This window comes from Cryptomeria japonica, chromosome 8, assembly GCF_030272615.1.
Source record: "Cryptomeria japonica chromosome 8, Sugi_1.0, whole genome shotgun sequence".
NCBI classification, from domain to species: Eukaryota; Viridiplantae; Streptophyta; class Pinopsida; order Cupressales; family Cupressaceae; genus Cryptomeria; species Cryptomeria japonica.
In genome coordinates, this window is record NC_081412.1 from 634,021,520 (window position 1) to 634,040,588 (window position 19,069).

The following is a 19,069-nucleotide window of genomic DNA, read 5'->3' on the forward strand; positions in this document are numbered from 1 at the left end:
AATATCATTAGCTAGTTTTATTATAAGAAAAAACATTATTTCTATAAATCTAGATTAAACAAATAAATAATAATAATTATCTAATAATTGAGCTAGGATGGATAATCGAAACTGAATTATGTATTATAATTAAATAAAGGGATAGGTGTACGTAGTTTTAGAATCAATGATATATAAATGTGGTAGGTGTTGGTTGGAATATTTTTTCATTGTTGAAAGATTAGTTATTTTAGTTTGATGAATGTTTCAAACTCTAAATTGAAATTATGAACCAAATTCAACAAAAATTATACTTCTTTTCCCTATTTAATCACATTAAAAAATTGAAATTAGACTTGTATAGTGTAGTATGTAAGCATTAGATGTGAAATTGAAAAAAATATTGTATAGAGAAAATAAAAATACTATTCCCTATAACAGTGGGCCAAAATATGATTTTTTACTTCTGCATTTTTAATAAATAAAAATTGACTTGCATGCCATTAATTTTTTAGAACTAAAGTGTCTAAGTATAATTGAATCAAACAATAACATAAGAGGACTAATTGACTATTAATTCATTAATTAATTAACATTTGTGAAAATGTATTTGTTAGAAATATTAAATTGAAAAGAAATAATTAAAGTTAAGATATTATATTATAATATTGTATAAAGTATATTATTATTATATAATATTTAAATAATTTATTTTCATTATATTTAAGAAAATTATATTACTAAATTACATAAGGATTACCCCAATTTAACTTTTATATTTTTAATGTTGTCCAAAGGCGCCCGTTTCCACTATGACTTTGAATTTTCAGCAATGAAATTTCGGCCATAACAAGAATATTCCAAGAAACGAAAAAAAATTAAAGAACGGAGGATTGCACTGGAACCTTGTTTAAATCCAATATTTTTTAAATGTAATAGAATTACATACTTGTAATGAGGTTATATAATATTGTTTTCAAAAATAGTTCATTCAAATCATTCAATGTTTCAATTAGCAATCTGTATTTGAGAAAGGTCCAAAGGTACAACAAAATAAAGCCAAGTATATTTAATGGTCAAAGTTCTATGAATGCAATGTATATATGTCTCATTTGTTATGATTAAGGTGCCATTAACCTTGTAAATCTTGTATAATTAATTATTCCTTCTGTTTGTAAAATTCCATAATGGAATATGTACTCACTAAGAAATGGTCTTATTTCAGCTACATTTAGATCTCAATACCTAAAAAGGGGTGTGGGGGCACTTACCCCCCACTACTGTTGTCCCTTCAAGATTCTCCCTAGCAGGGGTTCTAGGGTAGTGCTCCCAAATGGAATTTTTTAGAAAATTGCATTGTAAAATTATATAATTTTTTAGTCAATCTAAATCATTCATCATTAGGTCATAGAAATTATGGTAGGATTCATTTCCTTAGAAGAAAACACATTTTAATGAGGGCATTGTATTAAGATTGCGACAAGACAGAAAGTTCAGATAAAAGAATAGACGATGTTGAAATAAAGACAAAAAGTGAAGGGTGTTAGTGATGTATTGTAAACTCTATTGAAATTTATATAGACCAGTGCACATCTCTTCTTGTGTTTATTTTCTTCTCAAAAATATATTTCCACATAAATATTATATTTTTCGTATATTCTTTTATTTCCTTTGTTTTCCCTAATTTGTTTTCCTATTATCTCTATTTGGTTCTACATTGGATCAATAATTATAATTACTAAAACTAGATTATCATTCTATAGATGTTTACCTTTATTTCAAACTTTATTTACTTTGAAGAAGTTCATAAATGAAACTTTAAAACTTTTCTTCCATGTTCCTTTTCATTATTTACCTCAATCTAGTTTGTTTCTCTATTTTTGGTTTATCTTAATTTTTCCTTAGCAAAGATTTTAGTCTTTACAATATTTCCTTTAAATAAGGGTTTGTGAACTTCATCCTACGGAGGGGAGGAGATGTTCAATTGCTCAAAAACATATTGTAGAAAGATCACCCACAAATCAAGATATTTACATTTTGAAATAGACATAAATTTGGTTGAACTATATTACCTGATCCAAAAAAATGATCCTATAATATAACATATTTATAAATTAAAAATATATATTAATAGGAATCGTTAGAGATCAAAATAAATTATAATAAAACATAATAAATTTTAAAATAAAAATCAAATAATATAAAAAATTAAATTAAATACTATAATTTTTAAAATAATAAAATGTACAATTTCATCCCTTAAAATTACATTTTACACATCAAATTATTTAATAAAACAAAAACACTTAAAAAAAACTTCATATACACCGATGAAGAAAAAACACAAATACACTAGAAAAGCTAAAACCAAGGAATCATTTTGAATTTCATATATTACCCCTTGAAATGTTTCTATCATCATTAACACCAACAATTTCTAACACACCTCATGCTAATAAATTTGCATCGGCCATATACTAAAAGAAAACTTTGTCATTATACTAACAAAACCCAAAACCCTCTATACAGTTGTATCTACTTTCATCTATTAACCTCTTATACACCCATCAATAGCTAAAATTACAACATCATAAAAATCGAAGGCTCTCTTTCTCACCCTCTTATTTAAAGTCAATACTCCAATCACAACAGAGAATCCCAAACCATAACTCAATCCAAGTCCGACTGCCCATCCTATCATTTCACCATCTGAATTCTTTGCTTCACCAATTCTCTCAATACTTGTGCAGTTGCCATAGCCAGAAGAGTTGTTGCAGACGCTTATATTGGTAAATGGAATCCCACGTAGATTAAGATTGCCTAAGTAGGACGACTCCCCAAAAGTTAGGAACTGTCCTCCATGGGGTACTTTTCCATCAAGCATGTTGTAAGATAGATTCAAGAACTCCAAATAACTCAGGAACTCAAGTTCTAAGGGAATGTTGCCATTCAACCTGTTTAGCGAGAGGTCCAGAGACTCTAGTTGTTCCATGTGTCCCAATGTTTTTGGGATTCGGCCACTGAGATGATTCCTTGAAAGGTTAAGGGCTATCAAGCCTTGAAGAGATCCCATTTTAAAAGGAATGCTCCCTGATAAACTGTTGTTTGAAAGATCAATACATTTAAGAATAAAGAGAACTTTCACAAATTCAACATCCCAGCCTTTCCAGGAAATTTTGATCTGATTTGTATATGTAGCACCACTTGAACTGTATTCTTCGAGATGGTTTGAATTATTCTGCGATGCATTGACCATTGCAAGCAGGTTTGTAAGGTTGCTTGGAATAGCTCCTGAAAGGTGGTTGCCAGAAAGATCCAGAATTTGAAGATTCGGAAGGCCAATTACCTGGCGTGGGATACTGCCATGAAAATGATTAGACCTTAAGACCAACACATGCAGCTGTGATAGCTTTCCAATCCAGTGGGGAAGGGTGCCTTCCAAATCATTATTTCCCAAATCCAATACTTGCAGAGATCGGCCTTCTGAAATGGATGAGGGAATAACTCCTCTCAAATGATTACAATTGAGCTTCAATGTATGCATGTTTGTAATGTTGCCCCACTCTGCTGGCAATTTACCTTCCAGATGATTCTCTGCCAAATCTAGAACACTAAGAGAAGAACAATTCCTGGTTAAATGAGGAGGAATGACACTGCTCAGCGTATTTTTTGAAAGGTCAAGAACCTGCAAATATGGAGTGCAAATAGAATCTGGAATCGCTCCGCTGAGGTTATTCCGCGACAAGGATAAGAACCTTGCATTTTCAAGATACGCACCGTTGTGACTAGGAATAGAACCATTAAACTGATTCATCGACAGATCTAGCAGAGAAGCACCAGCAGAAGGAAGAGGAAGAGCACCTTCTAAGCTATTATTGTGCAAATCTAGATAGTCAAAATACATGGGTAAGGTTAGTCTAGATGGCAATGACCCAGTTAATTGATTACAGCTAAGGTTCAAACTATAAAGGCTGGGTAAGTTCCATATCCAAGATGGAATATTTGTTTGGATACTGTTAGCAGATAGGTCCAGATATTCCAAGTCATATTGGGTCACAAGAAACGATGGAATTCTATCTAAATTGCAAGAACCTAGTCCCAAAAAGGAAAGCTTAAACTGCGGAATCCATGTTGAGTCAATGTTTACAGTTAAGTGATTGTGAGAAAGATGCAGGACATTAAGTCTAGTTAGATTATCGAATACGGAAAGGGAAATGAGGCCGCTTAAACTATTGGAGTCGAGCCAAATTCTTCTTAAGTGAACAAGATTTGAAATTGTAGATGGAATCATACCATTCAGTTCGTTGGCATAAAGGTGAAGACTAACAAGGGAAGAAAGTGAGTCCAATGAAGGTGGGATTACCCCAGTTAACTTGTTGTAGGACAGCTCCAAAGAAACAAGTTTAGAGAGATTGACTATGGAGAGAGGAATCTCACCTTCAATTCTGGTATTCGACAGGTCAAGACTCTTCAAGGAAGACACATTCCCTATAGCAGCTGGAATCTCACCTTCAATTCTGGTATTCGACAGGTCAAGACTCCAATTAAAACCAAAAGTAGTCATATCAAATCTCCACCATTCATCATCCTATATTAGACCCACAAATGCATAATTCATGTAGGTCACTTGCATGCATACATATTTGAACCTAACAATTTAAAATTGCATTTGATAATTTCATCCCTTTTTAACCATTATTATTCAATTAAAGTCTAATTTATTCCACATTACAACCTAGGTTAGTGTTTGTAAGGACTAATTTCACTTCATTTAAATTATCATGAGATAATCAAAATAATATTTACATGTAAACATAATAGAAAGATCATGTAACATCCTAGTAAGGGCATCATTAGCTTGCAACATCATTCTAGGTGTCCTACATACTTGCTTAATGTCTTTAATCCTCATTCATCACCATTAATTTAGTCTACTTAATGCACTATCTAATAAGAACATAACCCTTTCTTACTAAGTTCATAGAACTGGTGTCTATAAACACCACCCTACTTGATTCATGTGGTACTAAAGAAGATTATGCACTAGTGTTTTTTTTTTTATGGCTAATAGGTCATGTGCGAATAATTGTATTAATAAAATGAAAATACATGAAAGTATACAACCTGATTCAATGTGGGAACCGGTAGGACAGAATTGAGCAAAGAAAACCTTTGGTCTTGCCCAAGGACAAATAACTCTTGGAAATAATCAGGTAATACAATAAATGGTCAGATGCCAATAAAGAAAATTACAATTGATAATTCTTGTCGAGAATACCATACTCATTCCATCGCTAATGGATGCATAATTTGACTACAATGGAGTAATATTCTGCTCATATTGAGATGGTGTTGTTCTGAGTAAGACATGACGATGACCTCCAACTGAATCTTGCAGAGTCAGATTGCCAAAACAGAAACCACATTCTTCTTGCACACTGTTAGGCTAGTTTGAATGAAGAATTACGAGCAATTGTAACCCAAAATTGATAAACTCCTCTGTTTTGTCTTAATACCAACATTTCCATAGATTTCCACTATGAGAACATACCCAAAGATTTCAAAACAAGATAGATCGATATACTCTCAAACCTGCCTGACAAAAACTTACCGACGCATCGAAGAGAAATCAAGGTAAGCAAGACCCAAAGCAAGATTTAGCTGCCAAATCTAAGTATCCATAACATAACCCAGTCTAGAGCTGTGACAGCCAAAGACAAATTTAGGAGACCTAGCCATGAAAAATTAATAAAGGAAGCGAGAATCCCAACCTACATCTACCTACAAGGATGAGAGGATATAGACAAATATATACACAAAATAATATTTTATATATATATATCCCGACTATACTATGCTGGGACAAATTCCATCTCTCAAAAGTTGGTCTCTTTTCCTCGGCTGCAATACAAGGAAGGGTTCTCACTGCAGAACAGTTCAAACTTAAAGGTTACGAAGGGCCTTCAATCTGCCTCCTATGTAAGGAAAATGAGGAAACTTAGTCAATTCACGTGAAATGAATACCACAATGCTAAATGCCATACAATACGCGCATGTTGTCCAAAGGCACCCATTTTCGCTGTGACTTTGAATTTTCCAAACGCATGTCATACGGCAATGAATTTTCTTCATCTGGTGCTTACCCATGTGCGAGGAAAGAAGATTCCAAGAAACAAAAAAAAAATAAAGAACGGGGGATTCCACTGGTGCTTACCCATCTCTGTGCTTTTGATTAAACCCATGCAATACGGCAATGGAAAAAGGAAACGTCCTCAAGCCGCGCTGAACAGTCGTATTCCTGACAATAATAGGAATTAATTTTAATTTTGAGGAATTAATTTTATTTGAAATTTAAGGAATTTGGAATTGATTTGTGTATCATCTATGTCTTGACGTCCCTCATTTTTATAGAAAGAGATTATAATCTAATTTATAATCATTGTTGTTATTTTGACCTCCTTAACAAATTGACCCAAACTTATACCTCTTTTTTGGAAGTCGTTTTTGACATAAGCATGGAAATGTGATTTGCACATTACAGTGTTGCATGGAAAGGCAAACCTTAAGTCATTTGTAGCCATCTAATCAATTAGTTTTGATCTAGATCAATCCATACTAAAATCTAATTAAGAAAATCAGTACAACATTACAATCATAGGATTATATGAACAATTACTAAAATTAGAACAAACTAACATATTGTAAGATTTTTCCTTTCAATTTATAATCAAAACTTACCAACATCAAATTTTATAAGTGTCAAAACTTGCTAGTATCAAATTTGATCACACAACATATTTTAACCTCAAAATACTCACATTTCAATTACTATCACAATTAATTAATCTATAATTAATTTCTTGTTAGTATACAATTTATTGTGTTAGCTTAAATTATTATTATTATTTATTAGGTTTTTAGAATAAGAATTGTAAAAAGCAATATCTGAAACATCTAGAAAAAAAGTACCAAAAAAATCCTCAACAATCTTCAATGTCTTACACATAATTTTCCCAATAGGCTTGAGAAATAAATAAATTAGATCAAAATATGGTGACCATACACATGTATTGTATGCTCTTGAAACATACAATTTTAAATAGTAGTTTTTAGAAATGCTTTCTGAAAATCAATTTATATCATTTGGGTATTAAAATAAATTACATCTTTGAAAACTAGACTTGGAGTAATATATTTCATATTTCTAAACTTTTTCAAGATTCAATCTTTAAGTATTTCAATTTTTTAGATCAATTGTGAGAAATTTTAAAAATCGGAAAAAATAACTTCCACTTCGGAACTTTATGTGGACTCAAATTCTTGCAAGAACACATATACGATATGGATTCCACCAGCCAACAAGTTATGTTATGTTGGATGATCCATATATTGCTATGTTAAACAATCACAACTAGCAAACCACACTATATTAGGTGACCAATTCCTTAAGAAGAATAAACAAGAACAAAAATCAAACTAGCAAGACACACTCTACTATTTAATGAATTCTTTATCGAGTTTAAACAACAATAGAGATCAAAATAACAATCCATGTCAAACTAGATGATCATGATGAGTCATATGAAATGGATGTCATTGGCTAGAAATTTATGTTATGTTGGCTAAATCATAGACAATCAAAACCTTAGGGAGTGTGAAAAAGGATCACACTAATGGCCCACACTATACTATCTAATGATCAAGATAAGGAATATACCACAAAAAATGTTAAGACTCATACGAAAGAAGCAACCAGAAGAGGTGAAGAAAATTGGTTGAACATGCACAAAAATAGAGAGGGTTAGTGTGTGAGGAAGGGGAAGAGACCCGGCAATGAAAAGTAGAAGAGTTGATAGCACATGAGAAGACAAAAGAAGGTTGCGTAAAATAAAATAGTGAACTCATTATTTGATGGTTGTGTGAGGAGAGTGTGTGTAATCTGCGCAAAAGATGAAGATAAGCATGGTTGGGTGTGCGAGGAGAAGAAGAGTGTAATGTTGAAAGGGGAGTGCATAGAAATGCATGGAGACAAGGAAAAACCTGTGTAAAGGTGAAGAAATAGAAAAATCAGTAACCGCACCTTTTTAGACAACTGAAATGAAACAACAACAATGTGAGAAATTTTTAGTTTTGGGGGGGAATTTGGGGTGTCCCACAGGAGATAGCCTATCGATTAATTATAATAATAGTATATTGATCTGTAGTGAAATATATTATTGAGAAAGAAATAAGATTAATTATTTGATATAAATATGTATTTATTCTTAGTTTCTTTTATATGTACGAATTTAAAAAACTAAATAGATGAATAAATCATTAATTGAAATATCAATAAATATGAATAGTATTGTAGTTAATGTAGGTTGCATTTAATGTCATAACAATGAGAGTTCTATGAAAGCAAGAAGCCATACAAAGGGCAATTGTAAGTTGATAAAATATTTGTAGAGCACTTTTAATTCACCCATTTACTTTGTACAATCTCAAAATAGTCTACCTAAGCTCAATTATTATAGATAAAATATGATCCATTTCATCCACTATTTTTTTAGATGTAATAGAATTGCATAAATGTAATGAGGTTATATAATATTGTTTTCAAAAATAGTTCATTCAAATGATTCAATGTTTCAATTGAAAATTTATATTTGATAAAGGTCCAAAGGTACAACAAAAGAAAGCCAAGTATATTTAATGGCCAAAGTTCTATGAATGCAATTTATATATGTCTCATTTGTTATGATTAAGGTGCCATCAACATTGTAAATATTCTATAATTAATTATTCCTATTGTTTGAAAAATTGCATAATGGAATATGTACTCACTAAGTAATGATCTTATTTTAGCTACTTTTAGATCCCAATACCTAAAAAGGGGTGTGGGGCACTTAACCCCCACTACTGTTGCCCCTCCAAGATTCTCCCTAGAAGGGGTTCTAGGGTAGTACTCCCAAATGGAATTTTTAAAAAAATTGCATTGTAAAATTATATATTTTTTTAGTCAATCTAGATCATTCATCATTAGGTCATAGAAATTATGGTAGGCTTTCTTTCCTTAGAAGGAAACACATTTTAATGAGGGCATTGTATTAAGATTGCGACAAGATAGAGAGTTTAGTTAAAAAAAATAGATGTTGTTGAAATGAAGACAAAAACTGAACGGTGTTAGTGATGCATTGTAAACTCTATTGAAAATTATATAGACCAGTGCACATCTCTTCTTGTGTTTATTTTTTTCTCAAAAATATATCTCCACATAAATATTATATTATATGTTTTTTTCTTATATTCTTTTATTTCCTTTGTTTTCCCTATTTTGTTTTCCTATTATCTCTATTTGGTTCTGCATTGGATCAATAATTATAACAACTAAAACTAGATTCTCATTCTAAAGATGTTTACCTTTATTTCAAACATTATTTACTTTGAAGAAGCTCATACAAGAAACTTTAAAACTTTTCTTCCATGTTCATTTTCATTATTTACCTCAATTTGGTTTGTTTTTCTATTTTTTTTCAATCTTAATTTTTCCTTAGCAAATATTTTAGTCTTTACAATATTTCCTTTAAATAAGGGCTTGTGAACTTCATCCTATGGAGGGGTGGAGATGTTCAATTGCTCAAAAATACATTGTAGAAAGATCACCCACAAATTAAGATATTTACATTTTGAAATAGACATAAATTTGGTTGAACTATATGACCTAATCCAAAAAAATAAATAATACAAAAAATATTGCCCCATTTTGCTGGTATTTTACCTTCAAGATGATTTTTTGCCAAATCTAGAACACTAAGAGAAGAACATTTCCTAGTTAAATGAGGAGGAATGACTTTGCTCAACCTATTATTTGTAATATTTTTCTCATTTTTATGAGAAAAATGTTAAAAATAATAGGCTAAGCAGTGTCAGGTGAAGGTAAGGCACAACAAATTCGAGGGTCCTTGAGCGATAATTCCAATTTGAATGTGATGGGTATCGTTTGAAATAAGAATATGGCATGTCAATGTGGAAAATTAACTATGTAAATTGTAACTATATATTTTTCATTCCAATTATTTCCCACACTGACCAAAAAATTTTATTAGACTTAAATCTCGTGCATTTCCTTTCCACAAATATTCGTATCAACTAGAAAAAGCTTTCACATAAAAATTATATAGGTAATAGAATTTTGATAAAAAAAAAAAATTAATTTATGATTAAAAAATTAAATATGATTATATAGTAATAAATTCAAGTTTCTAATATATTTAAATAAAAAATCATGCATAGAGTATAAACATCATTTTTTGTCGAAACTCATCCAAGGATTGACAACAAAATCTCAACTTGCTTTGTTTTAATTTTTCCTTTAATTTTGCTAATTTTTATATTTATCCATATTGAAATAGAAAAGATGGTATATTCATGTCCTCTTCTTTTATATTTTAGGCCTAATTTGATTAGGTTGTCTTTTATGTATTGATTACTATATGTCCTGACATAATTTTACATCGAATTTCAATGATTTTATCCTAATCTCATTCTATCTCCATGCATCTCAAAGGTATGATAATAATCAATAATATCCACCATTAGTTAGCATGATTTTTCATAGTCCATGAAGAATTGATATTATTACTTTTGATTTTAACAATGCATATTTATGAATTGACAAATTGATTTTATCTGATCGTGATCGAAAATTTTCATTGAAAAAAACAAAATTAAAACGAAAATTAATCATATCAAATCTCCACCATTCATCATCCTATATTAGACCCACAAATGCATAATTCACGTAGGTCACTTGCACGCATGCATATTTGAACCTAACAGTTTAGTGTTTGTAAGGACTAATTTCACCTCATTTATATTATCATGAGATAATCAAAATAATATTTACATGAAAACATAATAGAAAGATCATGTAACATCCTAGTAAGGGCATCATTAGATTGTAACATCATTCTAGGTGTCTTACATACTTGCTTAATGTCTTTAATCCACATTCATCACCATTAATTTAGTCTACTTAATGCACTAGCTATCAAGAACATAACCCTTGCTTACTAAGTTCCTATAAATGGTGTCTATAAACACCACCCTACTTGATTCATGTGGTACTAAACATGATAATGCACTAGTGTTAATCATCTTTGAAAAATACAAAATCTAGCATGCAACTCCATGCACCATACACTATGCACATAGTTCTAAGAATCATATCACACCAATACATGTATTTTCCTATAACATGTGTGCTCCCTAGTTTATATCAAGAACCATGAAACATCATAAAATTTAGCTCCTTGATTCATACATCATTCTTGTTACACTTGGAACCATAATGTGCAACTCATAAGAAACATCCTAAATTTTGAATAACGTTTTTATATTATATGTCACTCGTGAAATGTCAGGGATCATGCCACAACTTTATGGATGATTCTATTTTAGTTTTTTGTAGCATTTGTAATTATTCCTCTTAATGAATACATGCCACTATTTATATTTCAATATATATTATCGCACAACATTTTAAAATACCACACAATGGTCCAACACAAATTTTGGAGCCATTACATAATATTGGTCATCTATTTTCATATTAAGAAACTAGAATTCTAACCATCAAAAGATGAATTCTAACACATGAAAGCTTAACAATTTTAACATGCATAATGAGATTTATCTTCATGAACATTTACACAATATATAAATTTACATCTATAACATTAGAAAATAATTGTAAGAATATATTTTGACATAAGAAAAACAGGAAAGTGTAGCATCCTAAAATTGCGACACTTGCAATTTCGACTGCATTTCGGTCTTCACGATGGTGACGCAACACGCAACCTGAATGGAGACCCCGAAACCTGTTTTTGACACCAAAAACTGCATTTTCTTACACCCTAGCCTGAACCTCCTTTGCACCCTACTATCCTGGGAGGTGGGACCAAAGCGCCCAATGCCCTGGTCCTTCAGGACCAGCGCGCCCAGTGCCCTGGTCCCCCAGGACCATGGCGCCCAGCGCCCTGGTCCCTAGGCCTATTTTGGGCCCGGTCTCCTAAGGGGTCTCGGGTCTTTTTGTTTGCAAACTGGAAATTAACTTTCCTAGTCGGCCTAAGGTCGGGAAAATCAATCTTTTAACCCTAATTGGCAAGTATATAAACTACATTTTTCTCTCTCATTTGGAGATAATACATAGATGAGAAGGACATATGTGTACAAGCGTGGAAACTGTACTCAAGCATTCAAGCATTCAAGCATTCCTTCTAAGTCTCCATTCAAGGCTAAGTGTTGCATTCAAGACAAGGATTCAACCATTGAAGAGGAGATCACATGCTACATACAACATACAACATACAACAAACAACAACATCTATACCTTCACACATAAGGATACAAACATCCTTACAACAAGGTATTAGTACTTGTTTTACATTACAGACATTTACATTTACAGTAATTTCTCATTTCTTGGTTAATTCCAAAACCGGGGTTTGACCTAAAGGAAAACCCCTAATCCCTAACCCCCCAATCGTCTTCGCTTTTCTATGTGTAGGTTGCAGGTACACGACTGAAATTGAAGATCTGGAATCCTTGTGCAGAGACGAACAGATCCCCCTTCGTTTCGCGGATTTTTCGGAGGACCGTGGCACCGGGTGCCATCGTCCTGACAAATTTTGCTCAAATTTGTAGGACAGCACTGTATCGACATTTTACTGCTAATTCCAGGTCCGCAGCTTCATCCTATATCCCTATCTCAGTTTATAAGTGAATCTTTGTCACTTTCTATGCATTCCTAGCTTAATCATTCTATCAACATTCTTTACAAAAGAGGGTAGCCTTGCTTTCTTAACCCTTGAAACTCATTTAGCATCCAATCTTGCATTGTGTGGGATTGGATCTTGTGGGTTTCAACCCCTCTTTTGAATGTAAAGTCTCCCCTAAGTGAAAACCATCAACCCTAGCGAGCCTCCCTTCTCTCTCCTCGGAGTTGGAAGAGGGGAGAGCAACTAGGGTTCGATTGCGATTTTCCGCTTTACATTTTGGTGAACCCAACATGAACATCCTTTCTGATTATTCATGATTAGATCTGAAAATTGATTCCTTGAATACATTTCCATGTTTGATCTTTTGCAAAATTTTAGAGGTGATTGCATAAAAACCCTAAAATTTCTTTTTAGTAATTGAACTTGTGAAATATTTAATTATTAATGCTTGCTTCAGATCTGCCTTTCTATTACAAATTATCAGTTCATATTTGTGCTTTAATTTTGAAAATTAAGTGGTTAAGTGTCAAAACCCTAATTTTTGAAACCCTCTTGATTCAACCTTTGTCCGACAATTTGACTGATCAAAACGTCTCCAAATCAGCTGTAACTTTGGATTCCGCAATAAAATCACTATATATTTCATCCCTGAAAATTTGGAAAAAAGTTTCAAGGACCGTGTGCACTCTGAGCGCCATCGTCCCCGACATTTTTTTTGAAATTTCGAGAGCAAGATCCTACTGTATTTTTCTGCTAAAATCCAGAATTTTGGCTGATTTTATCAATTATAACACTTTCAAAATTACAGTCAAAGTTGGTCTTGTGATTGCTTGGTTTAGGGCTTCTAATCATTCAAAAATCATTGAAATTGAAATTTTGTGTCAAAATTGTGTTCTTACTATCCTAAATCTGAAAAGTGTGTTTGCACTCATTCGAAATTTCAGTGCTTTATTCAAATTCTTGCAATTTGTGACTTTTGAAATTAAGTGCTTAATTACACCAACTTTGATTTCCGCTTTCAAAATTGAATTTTGCGTGAAATTGAGTCAATTTTTAAATTTCAAAACTTGCATTGCTTTTGACATTCCCTCTAAAATCATAAAATTCAAAATTTCAGTTTCCCTCTCTTTTTCAAAATTCAAATTTTGCATTTTTCGACAATCTTGGTAGGGTTCAATTTTGAGATTGCAACTTTAATTTGGCCTATCTACAGATCGTAAAATCACTCAATTTTTTCAGATTAGCTCTAAAATCATCATACCTTTCATCCCTGCAAATTTCAAAAAAAGTTGCAAGGACCGTGTGCACTCCGAGCGCCATGGTCCCGGACATTTTTTTTGAAATTTTGGGAGACTGTCGTGATTGCATTTAACAGCTTAAATCTAGAAGATTGACTGATTTTACTGAAAATTGCTACCTCTAAATTCAAAATTTTCTCTCTCTCTCTCTAGTGCATGAGTTTTACAACAATAAGCCCTACTTACACCATTCCCGTTAGACGAAGCCGTAGAATTAAGTCTTTCCGAGGTTTAACTACCGAGGAGATGGAACCTAATTTGAATAGCCTTTTTAACAAGGACATGGGTAATTCCTCTAATCCTCCTAATGATGAAGAAGCTCTCCATGAGGTTTCTATAGAACAACTTTCGAAATTGGATAATCAATTTGACAATTTTCACCAATGGATGTCTCATGAGTATCCTGATAGTCAAGCTCTTCCTTTAATTGAGGGTCTAAAACATATGCTTCAAAATGATAAGAATGGAATTGATATTTTGCGTGGTATTTCACACATTGTGAATTCGAACATGATGCCTATGAAGAGTTGTGCCGAATCTTTAGGTTATACACAACCTCCTACACAAGTCAATCATTCTATTCCTTTGACAACTTCTATTGCTAGCATACCTACTTTTACATCAAACATAATGACTACTTCTATACAAGATATTCCCCCTGTGATCACTAGTCATGGGGGCAATCCCTCTTCTTCAATTAACCCTATTCCTTCATTTAATCGGACTTCTTCATTCATTCCTTCAATGAGTGTTCCTATTACATCTTCACAAATGAACATGACGCAAGGGGGCAATTCATTTAACCATTCCATTCCTCCTTGTAGTGTTCCTCTTGTCCAATCATCCCCTATGGTTGACTATCATAGAGTCCCACCACCTTACTCTTTAACTTCTTTCAATAACATAACACCTCCATCTCAATCTAACACATCTAATATGAATTCTTCAACTGAAGCGACCATTAACAATCTTGCACAAACTGTCTCTTCTTTACAACAACAAATTGCCTCTATGAATCAATCTAAGTTTAGTGTGCCCACATTTGATGTTGCGAGCCCACTTTCTCTTGACATTGTTCGAGCTATTCCCCCTAAACATGTTGAAATCCTGCATTTGGAGCTTTATAATGGTAAAGGTGATCCTCTAACACATGTTAAGACTTTTCAAACAATTTGCACTGATTTTGCTTATGACCAAAGGTTGCTTGCAAAACTGTTTACTAGAACATTAAGAGATAAAGCCCTACAATGGTATTGCTCGTTGCCTTCTTATTCTATTACTTCTTTTGAACAACTTGCAAATGCTTTCATTCAACAATTTCAAAACAATATAAGTCCTAAAGTTACTTTGATTGATTTAATGCATTGTAAACAAGGTGTTAAAGAAAAAGTGACTGATTTCATTGGTAGATATAAGCATTTGTATGCTCAAATTTCTTTTCCAGTGCCTGACAATGATATTCAAAGAATCTTTATTTCTAATTTACAAAAAGATATTCGAGACAAACTTCTGTTTTCTGAGTTTACTTCTTTCCAATAGTTGTGTGCAACTCTTCACAATTATCAACTGACTGTGAGTCAAATGGAACAATCACATCCTATGGCTCCGAGTGATAAGGGTGATAGCAGTCAACAACCATTTGGAAAGTTTAAACCGAATAGAGATTCCATCAAATTCAATGAAAACATCATCAACAACAATGTGAATGCAGCATCAGGTGTGCCTCCTATTTCTAAATTTTTCAAGAAAGAAAGAAAGTATACTCCTTTGAATGAATCATTGCATAGTATTATGAATAAGTTATTGGAACAAAATGTGCTTACTCTTCCTCCTATAAGGCAAATTGATCCTGCAAAGATTACTTCACCTTATTTTGATAACAAATCTTTTTGTCACTTTCATCGTCAACCTGGGCATGATACTGAAAAATGTTTTTCTTTAAAGGGTAAAATTCAAGATTTGATTGATAATAATACTATCTCTATTTCTGGAGTGAATGATAAAGGCAACACATCTGTAGCTCCTCCTAACCAAAATCTTTAGATTTTTACTGATCCATTACCTTCTCATACTTCTCATACCTCTAATGCGATTGAGACTAATGATTCTTCTTTATCATCTGATGGTCTTGTGTCTATGACTCCGAATGTGATTAACTTTGTAGAGCAGCAAGAAATCCCTAAAGAACCTTCCATCACATTTGATTCTAGTGAAACCATTAGAGCACCTGATGGTCCTTTATACATAGTTGCAAAAGTCAAGAATACACCTTGCCGTGGAGTGCTTATTGATCCTTCGTGCATGGTTAATGTTATTACTGAGGAATTTCTTTTTACTTTGCAATTGAATCAAGTGATCTATGACAAAACAGATGTGGTTGTGAAATTATTTGATGCATTTTCTTCTCCTGCAATTGGTTCTATTACATTACCTATTGAGGTCCATAACAAATCTCTTGATGTGAACTTTGCTATTATTCCATCTTCCGAACAATTTCGTGTGAAGCTTGGCTATCCTTGGCTATCTTCCATGAAAGCTATTGCTTCTCCTATTCATAAATGCTTAAAATTTCCCCACAATGGTGAAGTTGTTACTGTCAATCATAGTCTCTTTAAACCAGCTGCAAGAACTTCTAGCGTTCCTATTGATTACTTTTGGCCGAAACAATTCCAATCTCTTCCTCCGCGAAGTGATCATCTTTTCAAATCTTATCAAAAGTGGAAAACAGATATGATCCTATCTTTAAGTGAACCTAGAACACCTACACTTGACATTCCTATCATTCTTGAGAAGGAAGTTCTTCCTTTGAAAGATAAAACTAATGTCTTTCCTCAAGAAGATTCCCAACCCGTCCCTATGGATGTGACTATGTCTATGCCTAAAAAACCTTCTAAGAGTAGACCTATACCTCCTCGTCATGATGGACTTGGTCTCCTTCCTACACCAAAAATTCCTCCTTTATATGGAGCAGTTCCTTCTCCTTCCTTTTATAGAGAGAAGAGACCTTCTTCTTCTCCTATTATCCAGCCTAAGAGACCACAACCTAAACACCCAAGTGATAAGGATGAGAACATTCCTCCTCCTCAATCTTCTTCACTTCCTACTAAGACTAGACGAAATCGTTCTGCACGTGAACATTGACGAAAGCGTCATCTTAGGGCTCAAGCAGCTGCTTCTCAAACTTTGCAATCTCCAAAAACACCTTCAACAAGCATTATTCCGTTTTCTCCAAAATCTCCTAAACATAAGATGCATGATGGTCTTGATCCTGTGCGAGTTAAAGATCCTATTTTTATAAATCTTGATGATGATATAGATGAAAATGTTAATCATGATGAAAATGTTACTCCTCTTGCTTCTGATAGTGAATATGAACTTGTTGATATTGATAACCATTTATCTAATGAATTTTCTAAAGCACTTATCCTAGCTCCTAGACAAGAACAACGTGGCTTGGAACATGAACATAGTCCTTGTTTGGATCTTGTGATAGCTCCATCTGCTGTGTTGGATGTTCCTCCTCTAGTGTGTTCCCTGCCTTCTCAAAACATTGATCAGCAAGATCGGGGGGTAGATGACGTGCTAGACTAGTTACATTAGCATAGCAGATTCTCCCCTCCTCTCTTTTGTTACTTCTTCTCTATGTTATTCTCATTCATCTATTTGTTGTCCTTAGCGTTGTCTACTTGGGGACGATGCAAAGCATTGAGATCTCTTTTGGTCTCTCTCATGTTGACTCAAAAGACACATGTGTTCCCTTCTTCTAGGTGACCTTCCTTGATTGGGGAATGAAGAAAAATTATGCATACATACATATGATATATATACATGACTTATCATACAACATACTGACCCCGAGGATAGCGAAGTCACCTTGTGCTTTGTGTTTGTGTCTATTATCCTTGGGTTTATCTCACACTTGGGGGCTAAATCTTTGTGATAACGTGCTCCTTTCCTTTCTCATTTCTTATGTGTATCACTACATTAAAACAATCACCCCCATTGAGGTGTGTGCGATCGCTTTAACGTAGGGGGGCATACACCCTATCTATCCCTTTTGAGATACTTGAAAATTTCTTGGCGAACTTAGCTTGGCCTTGAAAATTTTTGGTATTTCTTTTGCATGACTCATAGTGAGGGAACCTTACTACTGACAGTCATGGTTCTCCCTCGTGATCTTCCCTTTTACTTTGTCAATCAAAGTCGTAAGATCCTTAGTCCACTGGGGGCTTGGTGTGTCTTGCCTCCTTGATGTGGTGAAAGTCTTTCAATGTTGTTTCCTTGTACTTTACCGGAAGTATGAGCATACATACTCCCGCTAAAGTGGGGGCTAAATGTAGCATCCTAAAATTGCGACACTTGCAATTTTGACTGCATTTCGGTCTTCACGATGGCGATGCAACACGCAACCTGAATGGAGACCCCGAAACCTATTTTTGACACCAAAAACTGCATTTTCTTGCACCCTGGCCTGAACCTCCTTTGCACCCTGTTGTCCCGGGAGGTGGGACCAGAGCGCCCAGCGCCCTGGTCCTTCAGGACCAGGACGCCCAGCACCCTGGTCCCTGGGCCTATTTTGGGCCCGGTCTCCTAAGGGGTCTCGGGTCATTTTGTTTGCAAATTGGAAATTAACTTTCCTGGTTGGCCTAAGGTTGGGAAAATCAGTCTTTTAACCCTAATTGGCATGTATATAAACTACATTTTTCTCTCTCATTTGGAGATAATACATAGATGAGAAGGACATATGTGTACAAGCGTGGAAACTATACTCAAGCATTCAAGCATTCAAGCATTCAAGCATTCAAGCATTCCTTCTAAGTCTCCATTCAAGGCTAAGTGTTGCATTCAAGACAAGGATTCAACCATTGAAGAGGAGATCACATGCTACATACAACATACAACATAGAACAAACAACAACATCTATACCTTCGCACATAAGGATACAAACATCCTTACAACAAGGTATTAGTACTTGTTTTACATTACAGACATTTACATTTACAGCAATTTCTCATTTCTTGGTTAAT

General features: G+C 33.6%; 1 protein-coding gene across 1 annotated transcript; it reads right to left on the reverse strand.

Moving 5' to 3' along the window:
* Positions 1-2,527: 2,527 nt before the first annotated feature.
* On the reverse strand, positions 2,528-4,543 carry LOC131857857 (receptor like protein 22-like). Its single transcript, XM_059210627.1, has one exon. It carries the CDS (start codon positions 4,541-4,543, stop codon positions 2,528-2,530), a length of 2,016 nt encoding a protein of 671 aa, XP_059066610.1.
* Between the last annotated feature and the right edge of the window lie 14,526 nt (positions 4,544-19,069).